This window comes from Opisthocomus hoazin, chromosome 8 (assembly GCF_030867145.1).
Source record: "Opisthocomus hoazin isolate bOpiHoa1 chromosome 8, bOpiHoa1.hap1, whole genome shotgun sequence".
Taxonomy (NCBI): domain Eukaryota; kingdom Metazoa; phylum Chordata; class Aves; order Opisthocomiformes; family Opisthocomidae; genus Opisthocomus; species Opisthocomus hoazin.
In genome coordinates, this window is record NC_134421.1 from 74505531 (window position 1) to 74530212 (window position 24682).

The following is a 24682-nucleotide window of genomic DNA, read 5'->3' on the forward strand; positions in this document are numbered from 1 at the left end:
CTGGTTGGAGGCCTGGAACCAGTGGTGTCCCCAGGGGTCAGTACTGGGCCCAGTCTTGTTCAACTTCTTCATCAATGACCTGGATGAAGAGTTAGAGCGTACCCTCAGCAAGTTTGCTGGTGACACCAAACTGGGAGGAGTGGTGGACACACCAGCAGGCTGTGCTGCCATCCAGCGAGCCCTGGGCAGGCTGGAGAGTTGGGCAGAGAGGAACCTGATGAGGTTCAACAAGGGCAAGGGCAGGGTCCTGCACCTGGGGAGGAACAACCCCAGGCACCAGCACAGGCTGGGGCTGAGCTGCTGGAGAGCAGCTCTGCGGAGAGGGACTGGGAGTGCTGGGGGACGACAGGGTGACCAGGAGCCAGCAGCGTGCCCTGGGTGCCAAGAAGGCCAATGGGATCCTGGGGTGCATGAGGAGGAGTGTGGGCAGCAGGGCGAGGGAGGTTCTCCTGCCCCTCTGCTCTGCCCTGGGGAGGCCCCATCTGCAGTGCTGGGTCCAGTGCTGGGCTCCCCAGTTCCAGAAAGATGAGGAGCTACTGGAGAGAGTCCAGCGGAGGGCTGCGAGGATGAGGAGGGGACTGGAGCATCTCTCCTGCGAGGAGAGGCTGAGGGAGCTGGGCTTGTTCAGCCTGGAGAAGAGAAGGCTGCGAGGGGACCTTCGAAATGCCTCTAAATATCTGCAGGGGGGGGTCAGGAGGCCGGGGCCAGACTCTTTGCAGTGGTGCCCAGCGACAGGACAAGGGGCAACGGGCACAAACTGGAGCCGAGGAAGCTCCAGCTGAACCCGAGGAAGAACTTCTTCCCTCTGAGGGTGACGGAGCCCTGGCCCAGGCTGCCCAGGGAGGCTGTGGAGTCTCCTTCTCTGGAGATATTCCAGCCCCGGCTGGACGCGGTGCTGTGCCCCCTGCTCTGGGTGACCCTGCTTGGGCAGGGGGTTGGGCTGGGTGACCCCAGGGGTCCCTGCCAACCCCTGCCATGCTGGGATTCGGGGATTCTGGGATTCTGTGGGATGGGAAGAGGTGGAGTGGGATGGGAAGGGATGGGATGGGATGGGACGGGACGGGGTAGCACAACCAGCCCGAAAGCAGCAGCTGGGAGCGCGGGGCCGGCGCTGGGGCTGGGGCTGGAGCAGGCAGAGCGCTGGTACCCGAGCAGGCAGCTCCTCCATCCCCGCCGCGCACTGCCCGGGCCGTGGGGCCACGGGGCCGTGGGGCCGTGGGGCTGCGGGGCCGTGGGGCTGCGGGGCCGTGGGGCCGTGGGGCTGTGGTGCTGCCCAGCCCAGGCGGGAGCGGGACGGGGACCCCATCGGGGCGACGCGACAGGACATGAGCAGAGCAGAGAGTGGCTGGCTGAAGGCACCCATCTTTTGGCACTGGCTGTCGCCGTCATCACCCACGGTGGCCCCCCGGCAGCCCCCGGGCAGCCCCCCTAGTCCGGCACCTCCACGATGAGGGGAGCCAGGTACGGCGAGTGCCGGATCCCGAAGGTCAGCCCCGGCCGCCGGCCCTGCTCGGGGGAGACACGCGGCGCTGAGCCCGGGGTCCCGGCGGCTCCCGGCCCCCCGCCACTGCCGGGACCCCCGCTGCCCCCTCACCAGCTTGGGGCTGTAGGTGCTGGGGCCGGGCTTGGGGCTGTGGTCGCTGGGGAGGGGGTTGCGTGCCAGCATGCTGAACTGCGGCGCCCGCCGCTTGTAGACGTCGGTGTCGACCACGCGGTAGTTGCAGGGCCCTGGCGTCTGCGGGCGGAGGAGCGGTGACACGCCCCAGACCCCCGGCCCCCCAGACCCCCGGCCCCCCAGATCCCCAGACCCCCGGCCCCCCAGCCCCCCAGACCCTCGGACCCCTGGACCCCCAGACCCCCAGCTCCCTAGACCCCCAGACACCCCGGACCCCCGGATCCCCAGACCCCTGGATCCCCAGAGCCCCGGACCCCTGGACCCTTGGATCCCTGGACCTCCCAGACCCACAGCTCCCTGGACCCCCAGACTCCCGCATCCCCGGACCCCTGGCCCCCCAGACCCCCTGACCCTCTGGACCCCCAGATCCCTGGACCCACTGGATCCCCCGGACTGCCAGATCCCCGGACCCCTTGACCCCCCGTCTCCCTAGACCCCCAGATCCCCAGTCCCCCGGACCCCCAGACCCCCCGGGTCCCCAGACCCCTGGCGCCCCTGGATCCCCAGATCCCCAGTGCCCCGGACCCCCAGACCCCCCGGCTCCCTGGACCCCCAGACCCCTGGACCCCTGGCCCCCCCGGATGCCCAGACCCCCAGATCCCCGGCCCCCCAGCCCCCCGGCCCCCCACCCTGCACCTTGCACAGGTCCTGGTAGAAGGTGCCGATGTTGCTGCGTCCTGTCATGGAGTAGGTGGGGGCCGAGGTCTTGCCCACCACGCGCGGCCCCAGCATGGGGGGCAGCCGGTAGGCGGTGGGGCCTGGGGAAAGGGGGCTCAGCCGGGGGACTGAGAGCTGGGGGGGGGGCTACCCCCCTGGGGAGGGCCCACACCGGGGTTGATGGGGGGCTCGGAACTGGGGGTGATGGGGAGCTCAGAACTGGGAATGATGGGGGGTTCAGACTGGGGGTGATGGGGGGTTCAGACTGGGGGCAATGGGGGGGCTCGGACCTGGGGGTGATGGGGAACTCAGAACTGGGAATGATATGGGGCTCGGAACTGGGGGTGATGGGGGGCCCAGGCCAGGGATGATGGGGGTGCTTGGAACTGGGGATGATAGGGAGTCAGATCGGGGATGATGGGGGGTTCAGACTGTGGATGATGGGGGGCCCAGCCCAGCACAGGGGGGATGGTGAGGGGGGCGCAGCCCAGTCCAGGGGTGACAAGGGGCTAAGTCCAGGGGTGATGGGGGCATTCAGACTGGGGGTGATGGGGTGGCTATCCTGGGGATGATGGGGGGGCTTGGAACTGGGGGTGATGGGGAGTCAGACTGGCGATGATGGGGGGTTCAGATTGGGGATGATGGGGGGTTTGGACTGGGGATGATGGGGGTCCCAGCCCAGCCCGGGGATGGGGGGGTTAGCCCAGGGATGATGGGGGGTTCAGACTGGGGATGATGGGTGGTCTGGACTGGGGATGATGATGGGGGTCCCAGCCCAGGCCGGGGATGATGGGGGGTCCAGACTGGGGATGATGATGGGGGATGATGGGGGTCCCAGTCCAGCCCAGGGGGGATGGGAGGTTCAGACTGGGGATGGTGGGGGGTTTAGACTGGGGATGAGGGGGCGTTTGGACTGGGGATGACGATGGGGGATGATGGGGGTCCCAGCCCAGCCCAGGGGGGATGGGGTGCCCAGCCTGGGGATGATGGGGGTCCCAGCCCAGCCCGGGGATGATGGGGGAGTTCAGATTGGGGATGATGGGATTCAGTCTGGGTATGATGGGGGATCCGGACTGGGGATGACGGGTGCCCCAGCGCAGCGCAGCGGGGTGTTGGGGGGCACAACCGGCCCCCGTCTCTCCTACCCGGTGTCTGCTGGCTGATGCAGTGCCTGGTGCGGGAGTGGAGGGTGCAGGCCGGCGCGGAGGGGAAGGCCACCCTGTCGGCACGCTCCGGGGAGTAGCACCCTGGGGGGAGCGGGACGCTGCACCACGGGCTCGGCTGGGGGGTCCTTGCCCCTGCCCCCCCCGGCAGCCCGCAGCCCCCCTCACCTGGCCCGGGTGTGTGGATGGGCGGCAGGTCGTGGGGGCGGCCGTAGATGGAGAAGGCGGGGGTCCCGTCCTTGCCCTTGGCGGTGGTCCGGGAGGGCAGCAGGTACACGGGTCCCGGGGATCGGTTGTCCAGCGGCTCCGCCGTGCGCATCCCGAAGCTGTACGCTGGGGCGCGGGCGCGCGAGGGGTCGTGCAGGCGGTAACCTGGGTGGGCAAGGGGTTCGGTGGGCTGCGGGACCCCCCGACCCCCGGGCCCCCCGCCGGCACCGCCGCCCCGACTCACCGACGTTGGTGGGGAGCCCGTACTTGGGGCCGGGGCCGCCGTAGAGAGCCATGATGGGACCCCGCGGGCGGTGGGGTCTCCAGCTGCCCACCCAGGCCTCGGCCGACATGGTGGGTGCTGGCAGGAGCGAGCGCGGACCCTCAACCCTGGCCCCGGGGTCCGCAGCGCTGGAGGCAGCCATGAGCAAAGTGGTGGCACTGGTGTCACAATGGCCGGGGTTCTCTGGGGCCCCACCCCGGCACCCTCCTGTGCCGCACCATGGGGTGACAGCCCTGACATCCCGCGGGGACCCCCAGCACCCCGGGCCTGAGCCCGGCGGGGGGCCCAGTGCCCCGTGGGTGAACCCCAGCAGCCCCTCGGTGAAGGCTCCGATGCCCCAGGGGAGAAGCCCCGGCACCCCGGGGGGTGAAGCCCCCAGTACTGCATTAACAGCCCCCAGCACCCGTGGGTGCAGATGCGGCCCCTGGGACCTCAGGGGTGCAGCCCCCAGCACCCCATGGATGCAGACCCCAGGACCTCAGGGGTACAGTCCCAGCTCCCCATGGATACGGTCCCTGGGACCCTGGGGGTGCAGCCTCCAACACCCCAAGGATGCAGCCCCCAGGACCACATGGATGCAGCCCCCAGCACCCCACGGATCTGGACCCTGGGACCCTGGGGGCGCAGCCCCTAGCACACCATGGATACAGCCCCCAGGACCCCATGGATGCAGCTCCCAGCACCCCATGGATGCAGCCCCTGGGACCCTGGGTATGCAGCCCTTGGCACCCCATGGATGCAGCCCCAGCACCCCATGGATGCAGCCCCTGGGACCCCCACAGCACCCGTGGGTGCAGATGCAGCCCCAGGCACCCCAAGGATACAGCCCTTGGCACCCCGTGGGTGCAGCCCCTGGGACCCCACAGATGCAGCCTCTGTGACCCCGGGTGTGCAGCCCCCGCACCCCATGGTTACAGCCCCATCTCCCCATGGATACAGCCCCAGATCCCCATGGATACAGCTCACAGCAGTCCATGGATGCAGCCCCCAGCACCCATGGATCCAGACCCTGGGACCCTGAGGGTGCAGCCCCAGCACCCCATGGTTACAGCCCCCAGGACCCCATGGATACAGCCCCCAGCACCCCCTGGATCCAGACCCTGGGACCCTGAGGGTGCAGCCCCAGCACCCCATGGTTACAGCCCCCAGGACCCCATGGATACAACCCCAGGAACCCATGGATACAGCCCCCAGCACCCCCTGGATCCAGACCCTGGGACCCTGAGGGTGCAGCCCGAGCACCCCATGGTTACAGCCCCCAGGACCCCATGGATACAGCCCCCAGCACCCCCTGGATCCAGACCCTGGGACCCTGAGGGTGCAGCCCCAGCACCCCATGGTTACAGCCCCCAGGACCCCATGGATACAACCCCAGGACCCCATTGATGCAGCCCCCAGCACCCATGGATCCAGACCCTGGGACCCTGGGGGTGCAGCTGCAGTACCCCATGGTTACAGCCCCCAGGACCCCATGGATACAGCCCCCAGCACCCCCTGGATCCAGACCCTGGGACCCTGAGGGTGCAGCCCCAGCACCCCATGGTTACAGCCCCCAGGACCCCATGGATACAGCCCCAGGACCCCATGGATACAGCCCCAGCACCCCATGGTTACAGCCCCCAGCACCCCATGGTTACAGCCCCCAGGACCCCATGGATACAGCCCCCAGCACCCATGGATCCAGACCCTGGGACCCTGGGGGTGCAGCTGCAGCACCCCATGGTTACAGCTCCCAGGACCCCATGAATACAGCCCCCAGCTCCCCATGGATACAGCCCCCAGGACCCCATGGATGCAGCCCCTGGGACCCCAGGGATGCAGCCCCAGCATCCCATGGCATGCAGCCCCTGGGACCCCCCCAGCACCCCATGGATGCAGCTCTGGGACCCCAGGGATACAGCCCCCAGCGCCCGACGGACGCAGCCCCTGGCAGCCCCCGGGGTGGGTGTCCCGGGGGGGCTGAGGCCCCTTACCCCGAGCGGTGCGAGCGCTGGCCGGGCTCCCCTCCCCCAGTTACTATGGCACCTACACAACAAACTGCGCTGGGCAGCCCGGGACGGTGATGTGGGGACGTGGGGACAAGGGGACGTGGGGACATGGGGACGTGGGGACAGGGACAGCTCAGGCAGGACACGGGCACAGGGGGGACGAAGGCAGCCGTGGTTATGGGGCTGCCCCACTGCAGGAGTCATCGGTGGTCCTAGGGCATGGGGGTCCCACGGGGCTATAGGGTGTCTGCAGGGCTGGGGAGGGGGCTTGCTGGGGGAAATGGGGGCCCCACATGGACCATGGGGGGTCCCGTGGGGGCCCTGGGGGGGCCCAAGGGGTTCCACAAGAGCTGTGGGGGATCCCACGTGGGATCCCACTGGGAGCTTGGGAATCCTCTTGGGACCGGGGGGTCCCATGGAGGTCACAGGCTCTCCTTGAGGCCATGGGGGACCTCTGGGACTACAGGAGCCCCACGGGTGCTGGGGGTCTCCCAGAGGCTGTGGGGGTCCCGTGGGGGGGTACGGGGGTCCCATGGGGTGTGCTGCAGGGGTTGCTCCCCAACCCTGGCGCTTCCCCAGGCAGAAGCTCTCCCTGCCCCGGGTCGCCTGGACGCTGTCCCCGTCCCCATCCCTGCACCCCGTGGTGGTCGGTGGCCGGGTGGCCCCGGCTCCCCAAACCCCCGGCTGGGACCCTCCCTCACGGCGCTGTGGGGTGGTGGGGGACCCCGATCCGGGCAGCGAGGCCCAGGGTGGGTGGGAGGAAGGATGCGCAGACCAGGCTGGGCTCGGGGACTTTACTGTGGCCGGCGGCCGGGCTGCCCCGCGGCGGGCAGGGGCAGGGGCAGGGACAGGGGCAGGGGCAGGGGGAGCGGGCAGGGGGAGCGGGCAGGGGCGGCAGAGCCAGCGCAGGGGTCCGCGGGCTGCTCTAGATGCCGGACTTGCAGACGAAGGGTTTTCTGTCGGCGCAGGCGTCGCTGTACCAGGTCATGAAGTCTGGAAGGGAAAGGGGCCGTCAGCCCCCCTGCCACCCCCGGCCCCGCTGCGGGGGCCATCAGACCCCCCAGCCCGGGGCACACGCCCCGCACATGTGTGTGCGAAGGACGTCCGTGTGCGCACGTGCTGTGTGCGTGTGTGCGTGTCGGTGTGTGCATCGTGCACACGTGTGTGCGTGTGTGTGTGTGCGCAGCGTGTGGCCGTACACGTGTGCATGTGGGTGCCCCAGCCGTGGGCTGGCAGGCGCCGAGGGGGTCGGCAGGTGCTGTGGGTGGCCGGGGACGCTGGTGGCCAGGGACACCGGTGGCTGGGGATGCTGGTGACTGGGGACCCTGATGGCTGGGGACCCTGATGGCCAGGGACACTGACGGCCAGGGATGCTGATGGCCAGGGACACTGGTGGCCAGAGACTTTGGTGGCCAGGGACTCTGGTAGCTGGGGACTCTGATGACTGGGGATGCTGGTGGCTGGGGACGCTGGTGGCTGGAGGATGCTGGTGGCTGTGGATGCTGGTGACTGGGGACCCTGATGGCTGGGGACCCTGATGGCCAGGGACACTGACGGCCAGGGATGCTGATGGCCAGGGACACTGGTGGGCAGAGACTTTGGTGGCTAGGGACTCTGGTAGCTGGGGACTCTGATGACTGGGGATGCTGGTGGCTGGGGACGCTGGTGGCTGGGGATGCTGGTGGCTGGGGATGCTGGTGACTGGGGACCCTGATGGCTGGGGACCCTGATGGCCAGGGACACTGACGGCCAGGGACGCTGATAGCCAGGGACACTGGTGGGCAGAGACTTTGGTGGCCAGGGACTCTGGTAGCTGGGGACTCTGATGACTGGGGATGCTGGTGGCTGGGGATGCTGGTGGCTGGGGATGCTGGTGACTGGGGACCCTGATGGCTGGGGACCCTGATGGCCAGGGACACTGACGGCCAGGGACACTGACGGCCAGGGATGCTGATGGCCAGGGACACTGGTGGCCAGAGACTTTGGTGGCCAGGGACTCTGGTAGCTGGGGACCCTGATGACTGGGGATGCTGGTGGCTGGGGATGCTGGTGGCTGGGGATGCTGGTGGCTGGGGACTCTGATGACTGGGGACCCTGATGGCAAGGGATGCTGGTGGTTGGGGACCCTGATGGCTGGGGATGCTGGTGGCCAGGGACACCAGTGGCTGCGGATGCTGGTGGCTGGGGACCCTGATGACTAGGGACCCTGATGGCAAGGGATGCTGGTGGTCGGGGATGCTGGTGGCCAGGGACTTTGGTGGCCAGAGGCTGTGGTGGCCGGGGAATCTGAAGGCTGGGGATGCTGGTGGCTGGGGATGCTGATGGCTGGGGACCCTGATGACTGGGGACCCTGATGACTGGGGATGCTGGTGGCTGGGGACCCTGATGGCCAGGGATGCAGGTGGCCAGGGATGCTGGTGGCTGGGGACCCTGATGGCCAGGGATGCTGGTGGCTGGGGATGCTGGTGGCCAGGGATGTTGGTGTCTGGGGACCCTGATGGCTGGGGATGCTGGTGGCCAGGGATGCTGATGGCTGGGGACCCTGATGGCTGGGGATGCTGGTGGCCAGGGATGCTGGTGGCCAGGGATGTTGGTGCCTGGGGACCCTGATGGCTGGGGATGCTGGTAGCCAGGGACACTGGTGGCCCGGTCCCCGTGATGGCCGGGTCCCCGGTGCCGGTGGCGGGGCCGTGCTCACCGGCGGTGTCCCGCAGCGCGGCGCAGGCTCTCCTCCTGGGGCCGGGCTGCCGGTGCCAGGAGCTGTAGTCCACCTCGGAGCTGTCGGACCACAGCCAGCGGCGGCTCTGTGGTGGGGGGGGGACACGACTCCGTGACTCCCAGCCCCGCTCAGGGCTGCTGGGAGCGGGTCCTGGGGGTCCCGGGGGGGTCCGGGCTCTGCCCCGGGGCCGCACTCACCCCCAGGGGCCGGTGGAGGCCGATCCAGACGCCCTCGTCCCCGTCCTCCTGGCTGTCCTCGCCGGAGCGGGAGGAGGCGAGCAGGGCGGCGATGGCCTGGAGCTCCTCCTCGCTGTGCACCGAGGCCAGGTGGCTCTCCATCCCGAAGCGCTGGCAGAAGGCCTGCCGGGGGGACCAGAGGGTGACGCCGGACCCCGACCCCAACCCCTGGTGCCTGCTCCCAACCTCTCTGGTCCCCAACCCCAACACCTGGTCCCCAACCCCAATTCCTGGCCCCAGTCTTCAATCTCTGGCCCTAGACCCCAATCCTTGGTCCCCAACCCCAATCCTTTGTCCCCAACCCCAGTTCCTGGCCCCAGTCCCCAATATTTGTCCCTAGACCCCAACCCTTGGTCCCCAACCCCAACACCTGGTCCCCAATCCCAGGTCCCTGACCCCAATTCCTGGCCCCAGTCCCCAGTCTCTGGTCCCAGACCCCAACTCTTGATCCCCAACCCCAACCCCTGGTCCCCAACCCCAATTCCTGTCCCCAGTCCCCAGTCTTTGTCCCTAGACCCCCACCCTTGGTCCCCAACTCCAACCCTTGGTTGCCGACCCCCTAATCCCAGGTCCCTGACGCCAGTTCCTGGCCCCAGTTCCCAGTCTCTGGCCCCAGACCCCAACCCTTGGTCTCCAATCCCAATCCCTGGTCCCCAACCCCAGTCCTTGGTCCCTGTCCCCAGACCCCAGTCCCATCCCCAACTCCTGGTCCTCGACCCCAAACCCCGAGCCCTGGTCCCCAGCCCCTGGTTCCCCACTCCTGGCTCCACCGAGGATGAGGATGGTGGGACTGGTGCTGTGGGCACAGCCGGGTCGTGGTGGCACCGCGGTGGCAGCCGGACCAGGACCTCCTCGGAGAGGAGCATCCCCATCCCGTGTGGCACCAGCACCCCGACACACAGCCCCAGCAGGGACCAGCAAAGCCCAGCTCCGTGCCGGCCATGGGGGTACCCACGGAGGGGGTCACCCCTAAACCCACGCCCTCCCAGCCCCCCAGACCCCCTCACCTCCGCCCTCCTCCAGCTCAGCTCCCGGGGGAAGAAGCCGTAGCACCCGTCCTCAAAGAGCACCCAGCCCCAGGCGCAGGCAGCCGGGTCCTGCCCTGTGGGGCAGGCGCAGGGGGGGTCAGGCAGCGGCGAGGAGCTGGGGGGCATCGCTATGGCCCCCCCCCCACCCAGAGACCCCGGCACTCACCGTGCAGCCGGGGGACAAGCAGCAGGCAGCCCAGCAGGCCGAGCCTCAGCGTCCTCGTCGGTCCCATCTGTCCCTTCCCTGGGGAGGCACGGCGGCAGGATGGGGGGTGCTGAGCCGACCCCCACCCTATGGGTGCCCAAGCCCACTCCCCATCCCTCCTGCTGGCGGGGTGAGCCGGGGTCTGCCCGCCAGCAGGAGGGATGGGGAGGGGGCTCGAGGGAGGTACATGGGGACCCCCCAACCTGGCAGTGTTGCAGTTGCAGAATTGGGTGCAGGGGACCCCATAGGGTGCAGAAGAGGGGGGGGTCAGGGTGCTGCAGTGGTGTGCAGGGGAGCAGCTGTGAGGTGGCATCAGGAGGGAGGGGAGCGGGGTGTAGGGTTGGGGGGGGGTTCAGGGGGTGCAGGGTGTGGGGAACAGGGCAGTTGGGTGCGGGGTGTAGGGGTATGGGGTGCAAGGATGTGGGGTGCAGGGGTGAGGGATGCAGAGCATTAGGTGCAGGGATGCTGGGGTGCAGGATTTGGGGTGCAGCAATGAGGGGTGCAGAGGTGCAGGGTGTGGGGTACAGGGGTGAGGGATGCAGGGATGCGGGGTGCAAGGATGTGGGGTGCAGGGGTGACGGATGCAGAGAGTTAGGTGCGGGGGTGCAGGGTGTGTGGGGGTTCAGGGGGTGCAGGGTGCAGGGATGTGGGGTGCAGAGGTGCAGGGTGTGGGGAACAGGGCAGTCAGATGCAGGGATGCTGGGTGCAGGATGTGGGGTGCAGGGGTGAGGGGTGCAGAGCGTTAGGTGCAGGGGTGCAGGATTTGGGGTGTGGGGATGAGGGGTGCAGAGGTGCAGGGTGTGGGGAAAGGGGGTGAGGGATGCAGGGATGCAGGGGTGCAGGACTTGGGGTGCATGGATGAGGGGTGCAGGGCTGCTGGGTGTGGGGAACAGGGGTGAGGGGTGCAGAATATTTGGTGCAGGGATGCAGGGTGTGTGGGGGTTCAGGGGGTGAAGGGTGCAGGGATGAGGGGTGCAGAGGTGCTGGGTGTGGAGAACAGGGCTGTTGGGTGCACGGATGCGGGGTGCAGGGGTGAAGGATTCAGAGCATTCGGTGCAGGGGTGCAGGATTTGGGGTGCAGGGATGTGGGGTGCAGAGGTGCAGGGTGTGGGGTACAGGGGTGAGGGATGCAGAATGTTGGGTGCAGGGATGCAGGTATGTGGGGGTTCAGGGGGTGCAGGGTGCAGGGATGCGGGGAGCAGAGGTGTTGGGTGTGGGGTACAGGGCAGTCAGATGCAGGGATATGGGGTGCAGCAATGGGGTACAGGGCAGTCAGATGCAGGGATGTGGGGTGCAGCAATGTTTGGTGTGTGGGGGTGCAGGGGTGCAGGGTGCAGGGATGTGGGGTACAGGGTGTGGAGTACAGGGTCGAGGGGTGCAGGATGTGGGGTGCAGAGGTGAGATGTGCAGGATGTGGGGTGCATGGGTGCAGGGATATGGGGTGCAGGGGTGAGGCGTGCAGGATGTGGGGTGCAGTGGGTGCAGGGTGCATGGATGTGGGGTGCAGAGGTGAGAGGTGCAGGATGTGGGGTGCAGGGGTGCAGGGATATGGGGTGCAGGAGTGAGGGGCGCAGGATGTGGCCTGCAGGGGTGCAGGGTGTGGGGGGGTGCAGGGGTGTGAGGTGCAGGGGTGCAGGGTTTGGGGTGCAGGGGTGAGGGGTGCAGGGGTGCAGGGTTTGGGGTGCAGGGGACATGATGGGCGGTGCCGTGGTACCGGGGTGCAGGAGCGGAGGGCTGCGGGGTGCAAGTCATGGAGCGTGGGGTGCTCAGATACAGGGGTGCGGGGGTGCAACGTGCTCAGGGGGCGCAGGGAATTGGGTTGCAGAAAAGCGGGGTGCGGGGCGCAGCCTTACTGGGGTGCAAGGGTGCAGGCTGCAGCGTGCCAGGTGCAGGGACACGAGGCGCAGGCACAGAGGGGTTCAGCGTGTGGGGTGCAGGGGTGCAGGAGGTGGGGTGCAGGGGTGCAGGAGGTGGGGCTGCAGGGGTGCAGGAGATGGGGTGCAGGGGTGCAGGAGGTGGGGGTGCAGGGGTGGGGGGAGCAGGGGTGCAGGAGGTGGGGGTGCAAGGGTGCAGGAGGCAGGGGTGCAGGATGTGGGGTGCAGGGGTGCAGGAGGTGGGGTGCAGGGGTGCAGGAGGTGGGGGTGCAGGAGGCGGGGTGCAGGGGTGCAGGAGGCGGGGTGCAGGGGTGCAGGAGGTGGGGGAGCAGGGGTGGAGGGAGCCGGGGTGCAGGACGTGGGGCTGCAGGGGTGCAGGAGGTGGGGTGCAGGAGGTGGGGTGCAGGGGTGCAGGAGGTGGGGTGCAGGGGTGCAGGAGATGGGGTGTGGAGGTGGGGGGAGCAGGGGTGCCGGGGTCCCCTGGGCTTGCTGTGGCTGCAGGCTGGGGGTGCCTGCACCCAGGGCACCCCGAGGAGGGAGCGGCTGCAGGACCCACCTGCGTCCCCGCGGAGCTCGGCACGGCAGCGGGCGCTGGCTCGGACCCTCGGGGAGCTGGGCAGCACCCCCGGATTTATCCCCGGCCAGGTAGGGTGGGGTGGGGTGCGGGGGGGGGACACCCAAAATGTCACCCCTGCCCCAAAGCAAACAGGGCCCGACGCACCCGGGCCCCGCCGACGCACGCGGGCGGCTCAGCGGTGCGTGGCCCCGGTGCTGCCTTTGATGGGGTGCCCGCGGCGGGGTGACCCGGCTGCGCTGCCATCGTCACCCCGCGAAGGGTGGCCGCGCCCGGGTGAGATGAAAAGAACTCGCCGGGCCCCCCCCGTGTCCCACCTCCACTCGCAGCGTGGCCCCCCACGCCTGCGCACGTGGACCCGATGCCACCGCTGCCACGTGTCCCCCTCTCAACGCATCCTGGGTGGTGGCAGCACCCCGGCATCGTCACACACAGAGAAGGGTGCTGGCACGGTGCTGTCCCCTGGCACGGGCTGCCCCGGCACAGGGAGCAGCACCCGGCTGCCAGGGCTGCTCTGGGTGGGGGGGTCCCTGCCTCGGGTGGGCAACAGGGGTGGTCGGGCTCTCTTCCACTGTGCGTCCCCCCAGGACGGAGGGCAGGGGGTGCCCAGCTCCATTCCAGGACCCAGGGCAGCAGATGCCCAGCTCCAGCCCCCTGTGACAGAGGGCAGGGGGTGCCCAGCTCCATCCCAGGACCCAGGGCAGGGGATGCCCAGCTCCATCCCAGGACAGAGAGCAGGGGGTGCCCGGCTCCATCCCAGGATGGGGGGCAGGGGATGCCCAGCTCCATCCCCCCTGGGACAGAGGGCAGGGGATGCCCAGCTCCATCCCCCGAGGATGGAGGGCAGGGGATGCTCAGCTCCATCCCAGGACCCAGCGCAGGGGGTGCCCAGCTGCATCCCCCCGGTACCCAGCACAGGGGATGCCCAGCTCCATCCCAGGACCCAGCGCAGGGGGTGCCCAGCTCCATCCCCCCTGGGACAAAGGGCAGGGGATGCCCAGCTCCATCCCCCGAGGATGGAGGGCAGGGGATGCCCGGCTCCATCCCAGGATGGGGGGCAGGGGATGCCCAGCTCCATCCCCCCTGGGACAAAGGGCAGGGGGTGCCCAGCTCCATCCCAGGACTCAGGGCAGGGGATGCCCAGCTCCATCCCAGGACAGAGAGCAGGGGTCGCTTTGCAGACGGAGGGACAGTGGCATGAGGTCCCCCTCAGCCCAGCTGCACCCCCAGCCCCTCACCCTGGCACCAGGGCCGAGGCTCCTCCAGCTCCCTGGCACCGAGCCCACCCCCGAAGTGCCGGCCCGGGCGAGCGGCCCCGCAGCCGTTCACGCCCCGAGATCAAACGCTTCCACCCGGCGTCAAACCGGCCGCGGGCCCCGTGCCAAGCCGGCCGGCGCGGCAGCGAAAGCGCCGGCACAGGGGGCTGGGGGGGCCTCCAGCCCCTCCCAGGGGGTGCAGCACCCATCGGGGGGCTCAGCACCCAGCCCTCAGTTTTGGCACCCATCTGTGGTTCTCATCATCCAACCATGGGTTCTGGCACCCGTCTGTGGGTCTCATCATCCAACCATGGTTTCTGGCACCCGTCTGTGGGTCTCATCATCCAACCATGGGTTCTGGCACCCATCTGTGGGTCTCATCATCCAACCATGGGTTCTGGCACCCATCTGTGGGTCTCATCATCCAACCATGGGTTCTGGCACCCATCTGTGGGTCTCATCATCCAACCATGGGTTCTGGCACCCATCTGTGGGTCTCATCATCCAACCATGGGTTCTGGCAACCATCTGTGGGTCTCATCATCCAACCACTTGTTTTGGCACCCATCTGTGGGTCTCATCATCCAACCATGGGTTCTGGCAACCATCTGTGGGTCTCATCATCCAACCATGGGTTCTGGCACCCGTCTGTGGGTCTCATCATCCAACCATGGTTTCTGGCACCCGTCTGTGGGTCTCATCATCCAACCATGGGTTCTGGCACCCATCTGTGGGTCTCATCATCCAACCATGGGTTCTGGCACCCATCTGTGGGTCTCATCATCCAACCATGGGTTCTGGCAACCATCTGTGGGTCTCATCATCCAACCATGGGTTATGGCACCCATCTGTAGGGCTCATCATCCAACCACTTGTTTTGGCACCCATCTGTGGGTCTCATCATCCAGCCATGGGTTCTGGCACCCATCTGCAGGGCTCAGCACCCAGCCCTGGGTTTTGGCACCCGTCTGCGGGGCTCAGCACCCAGCTTTTCGCACTGCTGGAGCAGCCTAAGGGCAGCCCAGTTGTAATGGAAACTGGCTGGCAGGGCGGGATCTCCACTCACCTGGGAGCCTGCGGCGTCCTTGATGAGGGCAGCAGAACCGGTGATAACGAACGGCCCTTCCACGGCAGCAGAAGTCGTCAGCAGCCGTGCCAGCAGCCGGTCACCCTTCCCAGGGAATGACGTTGGCCGGTGCCGAGGGCGTGACTCTGCACGTGCAGGGGACGCTTGGGGGAGGCAGGGGGAGGACGGGACACGGAGGTGGCAGGGGGAAAACACCCAGGTCCGCTGGAAGCGGTGATGGCAGGGCGAGCCGGGGGTGCGGAGGGTGAGCAGCCACCTTGGGGTCTCAGTCGTGCCAAGAGCTGACAATTGTTCCCCCCCCCCCCCCCTCCCCGGGCCGTGTCACCGCCTGAGCTGCCATGGGCAGGGTGCTGGACCCGGGACAAGACAGCCGCGATGGCAGTGGGGGTGTCAGAGCCACGGGGGAAGGGCCCCCCAGCACCCAAAACGCGAGAGGCCGAGGGAGCACCCAGCCGAGCCACGGGCCGTGGTGCTGGGTGCCAGATGGGCGCCTACGCAATGCATACAGGGTCCTACACAGCAGATACGGGCACCTACTCAGCATATACAGGTGTCTACATAGCACGTATAGGCTCCCACACAACACATACGGGCACCTGCACAGCATATATGGGATCCTACACAACATATATGGGCCCCTATGCAACATATATGGGCTCCTACACAGCAGATACAGGCTCCTACATAACATATATGGGTGCCTACACTGTATATACAGGCCCCTGCACAACATATACAAGTGCCTACACAGCATATACGGGATCGTACACAACATATACAGGCACCTACACAGCATATATATGCACCTGTACAGCATATACAGACGCCTACACAGTATATATGGGCACCTGCACAGCATATACAGGATCCCACACAACATGTATGGGCCACTACACAACATATATGAGCTCCTACACAGCATACAGGGGCCCCTACACGGCATATAAGGGCTGCTACATAACATATGTGGGCGCCTACACCGCATATACGGGATCCTACACAACGCTTATGGGCTCCCACACAACATATGGGCCCCTACACAATGTATATGGGCTCCTACACAATGTATATGGGCTCCTACACAGCATATAGGGGTCCCTACACAGCATATACAGGCTCCTACATAACATATACGGGTGCCTACACTGCATATATGGGCACCTGCACAACATATACAAGTGCCTACACAGCATATACAGGATCCTACACAACACATACAGGCACCTACACAGCATGTACAGGATCCTACACAACTTATACAGGATCCTACACAACACATACAGGCACCTACACAGCATGTACAGGATCCTACACAACATATACAGGTGCCTACACAGCACACATGGGCACCTGCACAACGTATATGGGCTCCTACACAGCATATAGGGGCCCCTACACGGCACATACAGGCGGCTACATAACATATGTGGGTGCCTACACAACACATACAGGTGCCTACACAGCATATACGGGATCCTACACAACATATATGGGCTCCCACACAACATATGGGCCCCTACACAGCATATATGGGCCCCTACACAGCAGATATGGGCCCCTACACAACGTATGTGGGCTCCTACACAGTGTATATGGGCCCCTACAACATATAGGGGCCCCTACACAGCATATACAGGATCCTACACAACATATATGGGCCCCTATACAATGTATATGGGCCCCTACACAGTGTACATGGGCCCCTACAAAATATAGGGGTGCCTACACAGCATATAGGGGCCCCTACACACCGTATACAGGCCCCCACACAGTGTACTTGGGCCCCTACAACATATAGGGGCCCCTACACAGCATATACAGGATCCTACACAACATATATGGGCCCCTATACAACATATATGGGCCCCTACACAGTGTACATGGGCCCCTACAAAATATAGGGGTGCCTACACAGCATATAGGGGCCCCTACACACCGTATACAGGCCCCCACACAGTGTACTTGGGCCCCTACAACATATAGGGGCCCCTACACAGCATATACAGGATCCTACACAACATATATGGGTCCCTACACAACATATATGGGCCCCTACACAGTGTATATGGGCCCCTACAACATATAGGGGTGCCTACACAGCACATAGGGGCCCCTACAACATATAGGGGTGCCTACACAGCACACAGGGGCCCCTACACAACACGTACAGGTGCCTACACAGCATATATGGGCCCCTACACACCGTATACGGGCCCCCCCACAGTGTACATAGGCCCCTACAACGTATAGGAGTGCCTACACAGCATAGGGGCCCCTGGGCGGTGCGGGCTGGCAGGGGCAGGGAGCACTGGCGGCGGGGTGTCCCCTGCGAGCCCCTCGTCATCACCGTCCCCCCGCGCCCGGTGGCACCGGGGGGAGGTCGGGGAGACCGGCGCTGGGCGGGGGTTTGGGGGGAAACTCCTTAATTGCCTTTCCCTCTCGTAATTAGAGACCCACACCCCGGGCAGCTCGTCCTGCACCCTCTGCGTCCCGGTCTGGAAATTCAACGTTTAATTTCCTGCGCGCGGCGAGCATGGAGCGCCCGAGCCCCGGCAGCGGGACCAGCCAGGTCCCACCAGCCTGTCCCCGTGATGTCCCCTGCCTCGGGCATCACCGCGTGCAAGGCTGCTGTCGGTGTTTCGGCTGCATGGGAACGACCCAGACTGCTCCTCCTGCTCCTCGGCAGGACCCACAGCCGGGCACCCATCCCCTCTCCCAGACAGCTCGCCCATGGCCTTGGACCATCTTCAGCCTCCTGAGGGGTGTTGGTGTTACCCCTCGCTGCCCACCGGCCTCATGCCAGCGGGTCTCGCTGATGTGCTGGTGACACAGAACTAGGAGGAGTGGTGGACACCCCAGCAGGCTGTGCTGCCATCCAGCGAGCACTGGACAGGCTGGAGAGCTGGGCAGAGAGGAACCTGATGAGGTTCAACCAGGGCAAGGGCAGGGTCCTGCCCCCGGGGAGGAACAACCCCAGGCACCAGCACAGGCTGGGGCTGAGCTGCTGGAGAGCAGCTCTGCGGAGAGGGACTGGGAGTGCTGGGGGACGACAGGGTGACCAGGAGCCAGCAGCGTGCCCTGGGTGCCAAGAAGGCCGATGGGATCCTGGGGTGCATCAAGAAGAGTGTGGCCAGCAGGACGAGGGAGGTTCTCCTTCCCCTCTACACTGCCCTGGTGAGGCCCCATCTGCAGTGCTGGGTCCAGTGCTGGGCTCCCCAGTTCCAGAAAGATGAGGAGCTACTGGAGAGAGTCCAGCGGAGGGCTGCGAGGATGAGGAGGGGACTGGAGCATCTCTGCTGCGAGGAGAGGCTGAGGGAGCTGGGCTTGTTCAGCCTGGAGAAGAGAAGGCTGCGAGGGGACCTTCGAAATGCCTCTAAATATCTGCAGGGTGGGGGTCAGGAGGCCGGGGCCAGACTCTTTGCAGTGGTGCCCAGCGACAGGACAAGGGGCAACGGGCACAAACTGGAGCAGAGGAAGCTCCAGCTGAACCCGAGGAAGAACTTCTTCCCTCTGAGGGTGACGGAGCACTGGAACAGGCTGCCCAGGGAGGCTGTGGAGTCTCCTTCTCTGGAGATATTCCAGCCCCGGCTGGACGCGGTGCTGTGCCCCCTGCTCTGGGTGACCCTGCTTGGGCAGGGGGTTGGACTGGGGGATCCCCAGTGGTCCCTTCCAATCCTGCCACACTGGGATTCAGTGAGGTCCAGGCCTTGCAGCACACGTCCCGGGGCTGCCCCTGCGCAGGGTCCAGCATCGCCTGCTCGTGGCCGTGGTCGTGGCTGCAGGCCTGGGCGCAGGGGCCCGGCGCGGTTCAGTGGGGTTGGCACTGTCGGACAGTGCCCTGCGGCGGGACAGCTTGTATGGCAGCTGGCATCACTTCCATCTAGACGGCGCTGCGTCCTCGTGGGTCGACTGGTGGCACTGGTGGGAGTCCCAGCAGCAGCACTGCACGGTCTGGGCACAGGTCTGCTCCGCACGCAGAGAGGAACCCCGGGGACACTGCGGTCTGACCCCAGGTGACCCCAGGTATGCTGCGGTCTCAGTCCCAGTGACCCCGGGGACGCTGTGCTCTCACCCCAGGTGACCCCAGGGACGCTGCGGTCTCACCCCCGGTGACCCGCCATGCTTTAACCCCTCAGCTGGCACTCAGGACCCGACAGCCGCTCGCTCACCCCCCTCCAACCCAGCGGGACTGGGAGGAGGAGTGGAGAACAGGGGAAACTCGTGGGCTGGGGTAAAGACAGTTTAATAAGACACCAAAAGAAATACTACTACTACTGCTACTGCTACTACTGCTACTACTACTACTGCTACTACTGCTGCTACTGCCACTGCCAATAATGCCTGTGCCCAACAAACTCCATGTGACACAATTCTCTCGCTGCCCGGTGACCGATTTTCCGCCCTTCCCTGCGCCGCGGTCGCAGAATCCGCAGCTTTCCCCGTGCTCACGGTTTTCGCGGATTTCACCGATCTCACGAATTTCTTGTAACTCGCCAAACTCACGGAAAAAGACCAAACCCCCAGAGAAGTCTGAGCTCCGGGAGAAGAGAGGATTGGAACTCACGGACAGGCGGGAGGAAGAGTGGAACTCCCGGCCCCGGCCAGGCCATTGACAAAGCGGTGCCCATTGACAAAGCGGTGCCCATTGACAAAGCGGTGCCCATTGACAAAGCAGTGCCCATTCATAAACCGAGCGTGACTCCCAGGCGACCCCATTCACTGGCCCCATTCACAAACCCGCCGTGATGTCCATGGGGTGGAACATTCCCCCCAGCCAGCGGGGCACCCGCCTGGCCGAGCTCCCTCCCAGCTCACCGCCGGAACGCGAGAAGCTGGGAAAGCGTCCCAGATGTCACCGGACCAGTGGAGACCGTCCGTGTCATCAACGTCCTTCTCCGACGTAACCCAAACCACAGCAGCTACCGGGAGGAGGGTGACCTCCGTCCCAGCTGAAACCAGGACGTGCTGGGTGCCTGGTGCCCCTGAGGTGTCCGTAGGTCAAGGCGGGAAGCCGCACTGGTTGCACTGGGAGCACTGGGAGCCCGAGGTGCCCTCGTTAAGGGCAGAGCGGAGAAGCTGCAATAACGAAGCCACCTTCCAGGACAGCAGGAGTGGCCGGGCTGTTCCAGGCCCGCTGTCCCGTGCTGTGAAGCCCGAGCGCGACGTTTCCCTCTGGGCTCCTGCGTGACCACCGGCCGCCCTCAGAGGGACCAGGAGCCTGTCCGTGACTTGTCCCCAGGGCAGCCACCACGTCACAGTCCCCAAAGGCCATCCCTGGCCATCCCACCTGCCCAGCGCCACGCTCCAGTGAGGCCCTGCCCTGGGCTGGATCTCCCTCACCTTGAAGGGTGCTGGGTCCGGCTGCACCCCAGCTCTGCTCCCGGGGGTGCTGAGCTGAGCTGGGCACCCCCTGCCCTGGGTCTGGGGGTGGAGATGGGCACCCCCTGCCCTGGGTCTGGGGGTGGAGCTGGGCATCCCCTGCACTGGGTCCTGGGGGGGTGGAGCTGAGTGTCCCCTGCCCCCCATCCTGGGATGGAGCTGGGCATCCCCTGCGCTGGGTCCTAGGGTGATGGAGCTGGGCATCCCCTGCTCTCTGTCCTGGGATGGAGCTGGCCACCCCCTGCCCTCCCCCCACCCCTGGGCTTTCTGGGCGGGGGTGCCCAGCACCCCATTCCCCGGGGGGCTGTGGTGCTGGGCGCTGAGCCGGCTGCCCATGCCCAGGCCTGGTGCCAGCGGTGCAGCCCCGAGGGGCACCTGGGCTGCGTCCACAGCCAGGCGGGCAGCGATGACCCCCCCCGACGGCGTCGCCAGCCGAGGGGACAGGGCCAGCACCTGGGCCGGGCTGTGGAACCAGGACCGCGTGAGTGACGGGGGGCTGACCCTGGGCAGCTACTGACCCTGTCCTCTGCCCCAGGCACCCACTGACCCCCACCCTGGGCACCCGCTGATCCCCGGACCCAGGCACCCACCGACCCCCTCCCCTGCCATGGGTGCCCCCTGACCCCCACCCCCCCCCTTCGAGGCACCCACTGACCCCCATCCCCTGCTCTGGGTGCCCACTGACCCCCTTCCCCCCAGCCCTGGGCACCTGCTGACCCCTGGACCCAAGCACCCACTGACCACCTCCCCAGCCCTGGGCACCCACTGACACCCACCCTGGGCACCTGCTGACCCCTGAATCCAGGCACCCACTGACCCCTAACCTGGGCACCCCCTGACCCCCTGCCCCAGGCACCCACTGACCCCCACCCTGGGCACACGCTGACCCCCGGACCCAGGCACCCACTGACCCCCATCCCCTGCCGTGGGCACCCACTGATCCCCGGCCCCCCACCCCGGGTGCCCACTGACCCCCGGCCCCCCCAGCCCAGCCAGTGGGAGAGGTTGGACTACGAGCGGTGGGGGGGGCCAGCCCCAAGGCCAGGGCAGGACGTGGGCTGTGCCGTGCTCCGCGAGTTCTCGGGTGAGCCAGGCCCCGGCGGTGGGGGGCTCGCGTGGCCCCCCTGCCAGGGCTGGGACCCCCGTCCGCTGTGGGAGGGTTGGGGTGTCTGGAGGCAAAGGGGGGTGATGGAGGTGGGGAGTGATAGAGATTAAAGAGGTGATGGAGGTGGAGGTCATGGAGATGAACGGAGTGATGGAGGTGGAGGTGATGGAGGTGGGGGGTGATGGAGGTGGAGGTGATGGAGATGAACAGGGTGATGGAGGTGGGGGGTGAAGGAGGTGGGGGGGTGAAGGAGGTGGGTGATGGAGATAAAAGGGGTGATGGAGATAAATGGGGTGATAGAGGTGGGGGTGACAGAGAGGTGGGGAGTGATGGAGGTAAAAGGGGTGATGGAGGTGGGGGGTGATGAAGGTGGGAAGTGATGGAGGTGGGGGTGATGGAGGTGGGGGATGACAGAGGTGGGAGGTGACAGAGGTGCGAGGTCATGGAGGTGGGTGGGTGACGGTGGTGGGGGCTGATGGAGCTGGGGGATGATCAGGTGGGGAGTGATGGAGGTAAAATGGGTGACGGTGGTGGGGGGTGACGGCAGTGGGGGGTGACGGCAGTGGGGGGTGACAGCGGTACGAGGGGGTGCGCCGGGGGGTGGCAGGGCTCAGGGTGACTCGCTGCTCCCCCAGCCCCACGTTTCCAGCTCTGGCACGACCGCGACTCCCAGCTCCCCCACCTGTGCCAGAACAAGGCCTGAGCGGGGGCCGGACCCCCTGGCACTGGGGTCTGGGGGTGCCCCCGTGCCCCCCCTGCCCACCCCTCCGCTGGAGCCCCTCACCCCCGACAACAGGCAGTCAACCTCGCCTTGAGCACCCAGCACCCACCACGCCTCTCATCCTTCCCCAGCACACGTGGGCACTGCCAAAGCCACCCATGCCCCATGGCTGGGGACACCTCCTGCGGAGACACCTCCTGCCCTGGGGACACCTCCTGCCTTGGGGACATCTCCTGCCCTGGGGACATCTCCTGCCTTGGGGACACGTCCTACTGGGGATATCTCCTGCCTTGGGGACACCTCCTACTGGGGACTCTTCCTGCCCTGGGGACATGTCCTGCCTTGGGAACATGTCCTACTGAGAACACCTCATGCCCTGGGGACATCTCCCGGCTTGGGAGCACATCCTGCTGGGAACACCTCCTGCCCCATGGACACCTCTTGCTGGGGTCACCCCCTGCCTTGGGGACATCTCCTGCTGGGGTCACCCGATGTCTTGGGGACACATCCTGCCCCAGGGACACCTCCTGCCTTGGGGATATCTCCTGCTCTGGGGACACATCCTGCTGGGGCCACCTCTGCACCCTGGGGACATCTCTTGCTGGGGTCACCCCCTGCCCTGGGGACATCTCCTGCCCCAGGGACACCTCCTGCCCTGGGGACATCTCCTGCTGGGGTCACCCAATGCCTTGGGGTCACCCCCTGCCCTGGGGATGTCTCCTGCCTTGGGGACACCTCCTGCGGGAACTCCTCCTACCTTGGGGACATCTGCTGCAGGGATATCTCCTGCCCTAGGGACATCTCCTGCCTTGGGACATGTCCCCGCCCCTTATGGGTGCCCCTCGGGGGGGGGGGTGGTCGTGCCCTGCCAGGGCCGGCAGGGTGGGCAGCACACGGCCACGGACTCGGCAGAGGAACAGGCGGGGCACGGGGGCTTCGGGGCACTGTATTGTGGGGGCGGGGGGCAACGGGCGCTGGGGAGAGCGGTGCGGGGGTCCGCGTGGTGATGGGTGCGGGGGGGGCCCAGGGGTGCGGGGGTCCGGGCTGTGATGGGTGCGGGGGGGCACAGGGGTGTGGGGGTCTGGGCTGTGATGGGTGCGGGGGGGCACAGGGGTGTGGGGGTCTGGGCTGTGATGGGTGCAGGGGGGCGGAGGGGGGGTGGGGTCCGGGCTGTGATGGGCGCGGGGGGGCACAGGGGTGATGGGTGCGGGGGTCTGGGCTGTGATGGGTGCGGGGGGGCAAAAGGGGGTGGAATTTGGGGGTCCTGGCTGTGACGGGTGCAGGGGGTGGAGGGGGGTGGGGGGTCCGGGCTGTGATGGGAGCAGGGGGGCACGGGGGGGGGGGGGTGGTGGTGTCCGGGCTCTGATGGGGTGCAGGGGGGCACAGGGGTGCGGAATGTGGGGGTCCGGGCTGTGCTGGGTGCAGGGGGGCACAGGGGGGTGGAGTTTGGGGGTCCGGGCTGTGATGGGTGCTGAGGGGCATGGGGGCGCGGGGGTCCGGCTGTGATGATGCAGGGTGCGATGGGGCGCGGGATGTGGGGCGCAGGCCGGGGGTCGGGGGGGGGGGGGGTCTGCCCGGCGGGCAGACGAAGGGTTTCCTCTCGCTGCAGGACTCCTCCTCCCAGGCCATGAAACCTGCGGGGGGGGCGGGGAGAGGAGCGAGCGCTGGGGGCTGGGGGGGCCGGGGGGGGGTGTCTCCCCCCAGCCCGGGGGTCCGCGCCCGGCCCCGGCCCCCCCCGCTCACCCGCGGAGCCCTCCAGCGCGGCGCAGGGCTGCCCGGAGGGGGGGTCGTCCCCCCCCCCCCCACGCGAAGTAGCGCGGCGCGGAGCCGTCCGCCCACTGCCACGCGCAGCCCTGGGCGGGGGGCGAGGCGGGCTCAGGGGGGGCGGGGGGGTTCTGCCCGGGGCGGGGGGCGAGGGGGGCACGGGGGCCGGGGCTTGGGGCGGGGCTTGGGGCGAGGCGGGCTCGGGGGGGGGCGGGGGGGGGCCGGGGGCTGCCCGGGGCGGGGGGCGATGCGGGCTCGGGGGGAGGGCGGGGGGGGGCGGCCGGCCGCCAGCGCAGAGGGGATGTGGGCAGCACGGGCAGAGCCAGGGCCGGGGCCGCAGGCAGCGTTGCAGCAGGCAGCGTTGCAGGCAGCAGCGCAGGCAGGAGCAGGGCAGGCAGGGTCACAGGCAGGGTCGCAGGCAGCGTTGCAGCACGCAGCGTCGCAGGTGGCAGCAGCGTCGCAGGCAGCATTACAGGCAGGGTCACAGGCAGCATCGCAGGCGGCAGCAGCAGCATCGCGGGCAGTGTTGCAGCGGGCAGCAGTGTCGCAGGCAGCATTGCAGCAGGCAGCAGCAGTGCAGGCAGCATCGCAGGCCGTGTCGCAGGCAGTGTTGCAGCAGGCAGCGTCGCAGGCACCGTCATAGCAGGCAACAGCAGCACAGGCAGCAGTGCAGGCAGTGTTGCAGGCAGAGTTGCAGGCAGCATTGCAGCAGGCAGCAGCAGCAGAGGCCGCTTCGCAGGTAGCGGCAGCGTCGCAGGCAG

General features: G+C 67.2%; 2 protein-coding genes across 2 annotated transcripts; both read right to left on the bottom strand.

Annotated features, from left to right (window-relative positions):
• Positions 1–1375: 1375 nt before the first annotated feature.
• On the bottom strand, positions 1376–5986 carry CIMAP1B (ciliary microtubule associated protein 1B). Its single transcript, XM_075428827.1, has 7 exons — positions 5959–5986; positions 3947–4113; positions 3664–3867; positions 3478–3579; positions 2312–2433; positions 1595–1735; positions 1376–1506 (listed from the first exon to the last, which is right to left on the bottom strand). The coding sequence occupies exons 2-7, from the start codon at positions 4053–4055 to the stop codon at positions 1429–1431; spliced, it is 756 nt and encodes a 251-aa protein (XP_075284942.1). The 5' UTR covers positions 4056–4113; positions 5959–5986; the 3' UTR covers positions 1376–1428.
• A 912-nt stretch (positions 5987–6898) lies between these two features.
• On the bottom strand, positions 6899–10189 carry LOC142362335 (struthiocalcin-2-like). Its single transcript, XM_075429574.1, has 5 exons — positions 10123–10189; positions 9936–10030; positions 8890–9051; positions 8672–8777; positions 6899–6966 (listed from the first exon to the last, which is right to left on the bottom strand). The coding sequence occupies exons 1-5, from the start codon at positions 10187–10189 to the stop codon at positions 6899–6901; spliced, it is 498 nt and encodes a 165-aa protein (XP_075285689.1).
• Positions 10190–24682: the final 14493 nt, after the last annotated feature.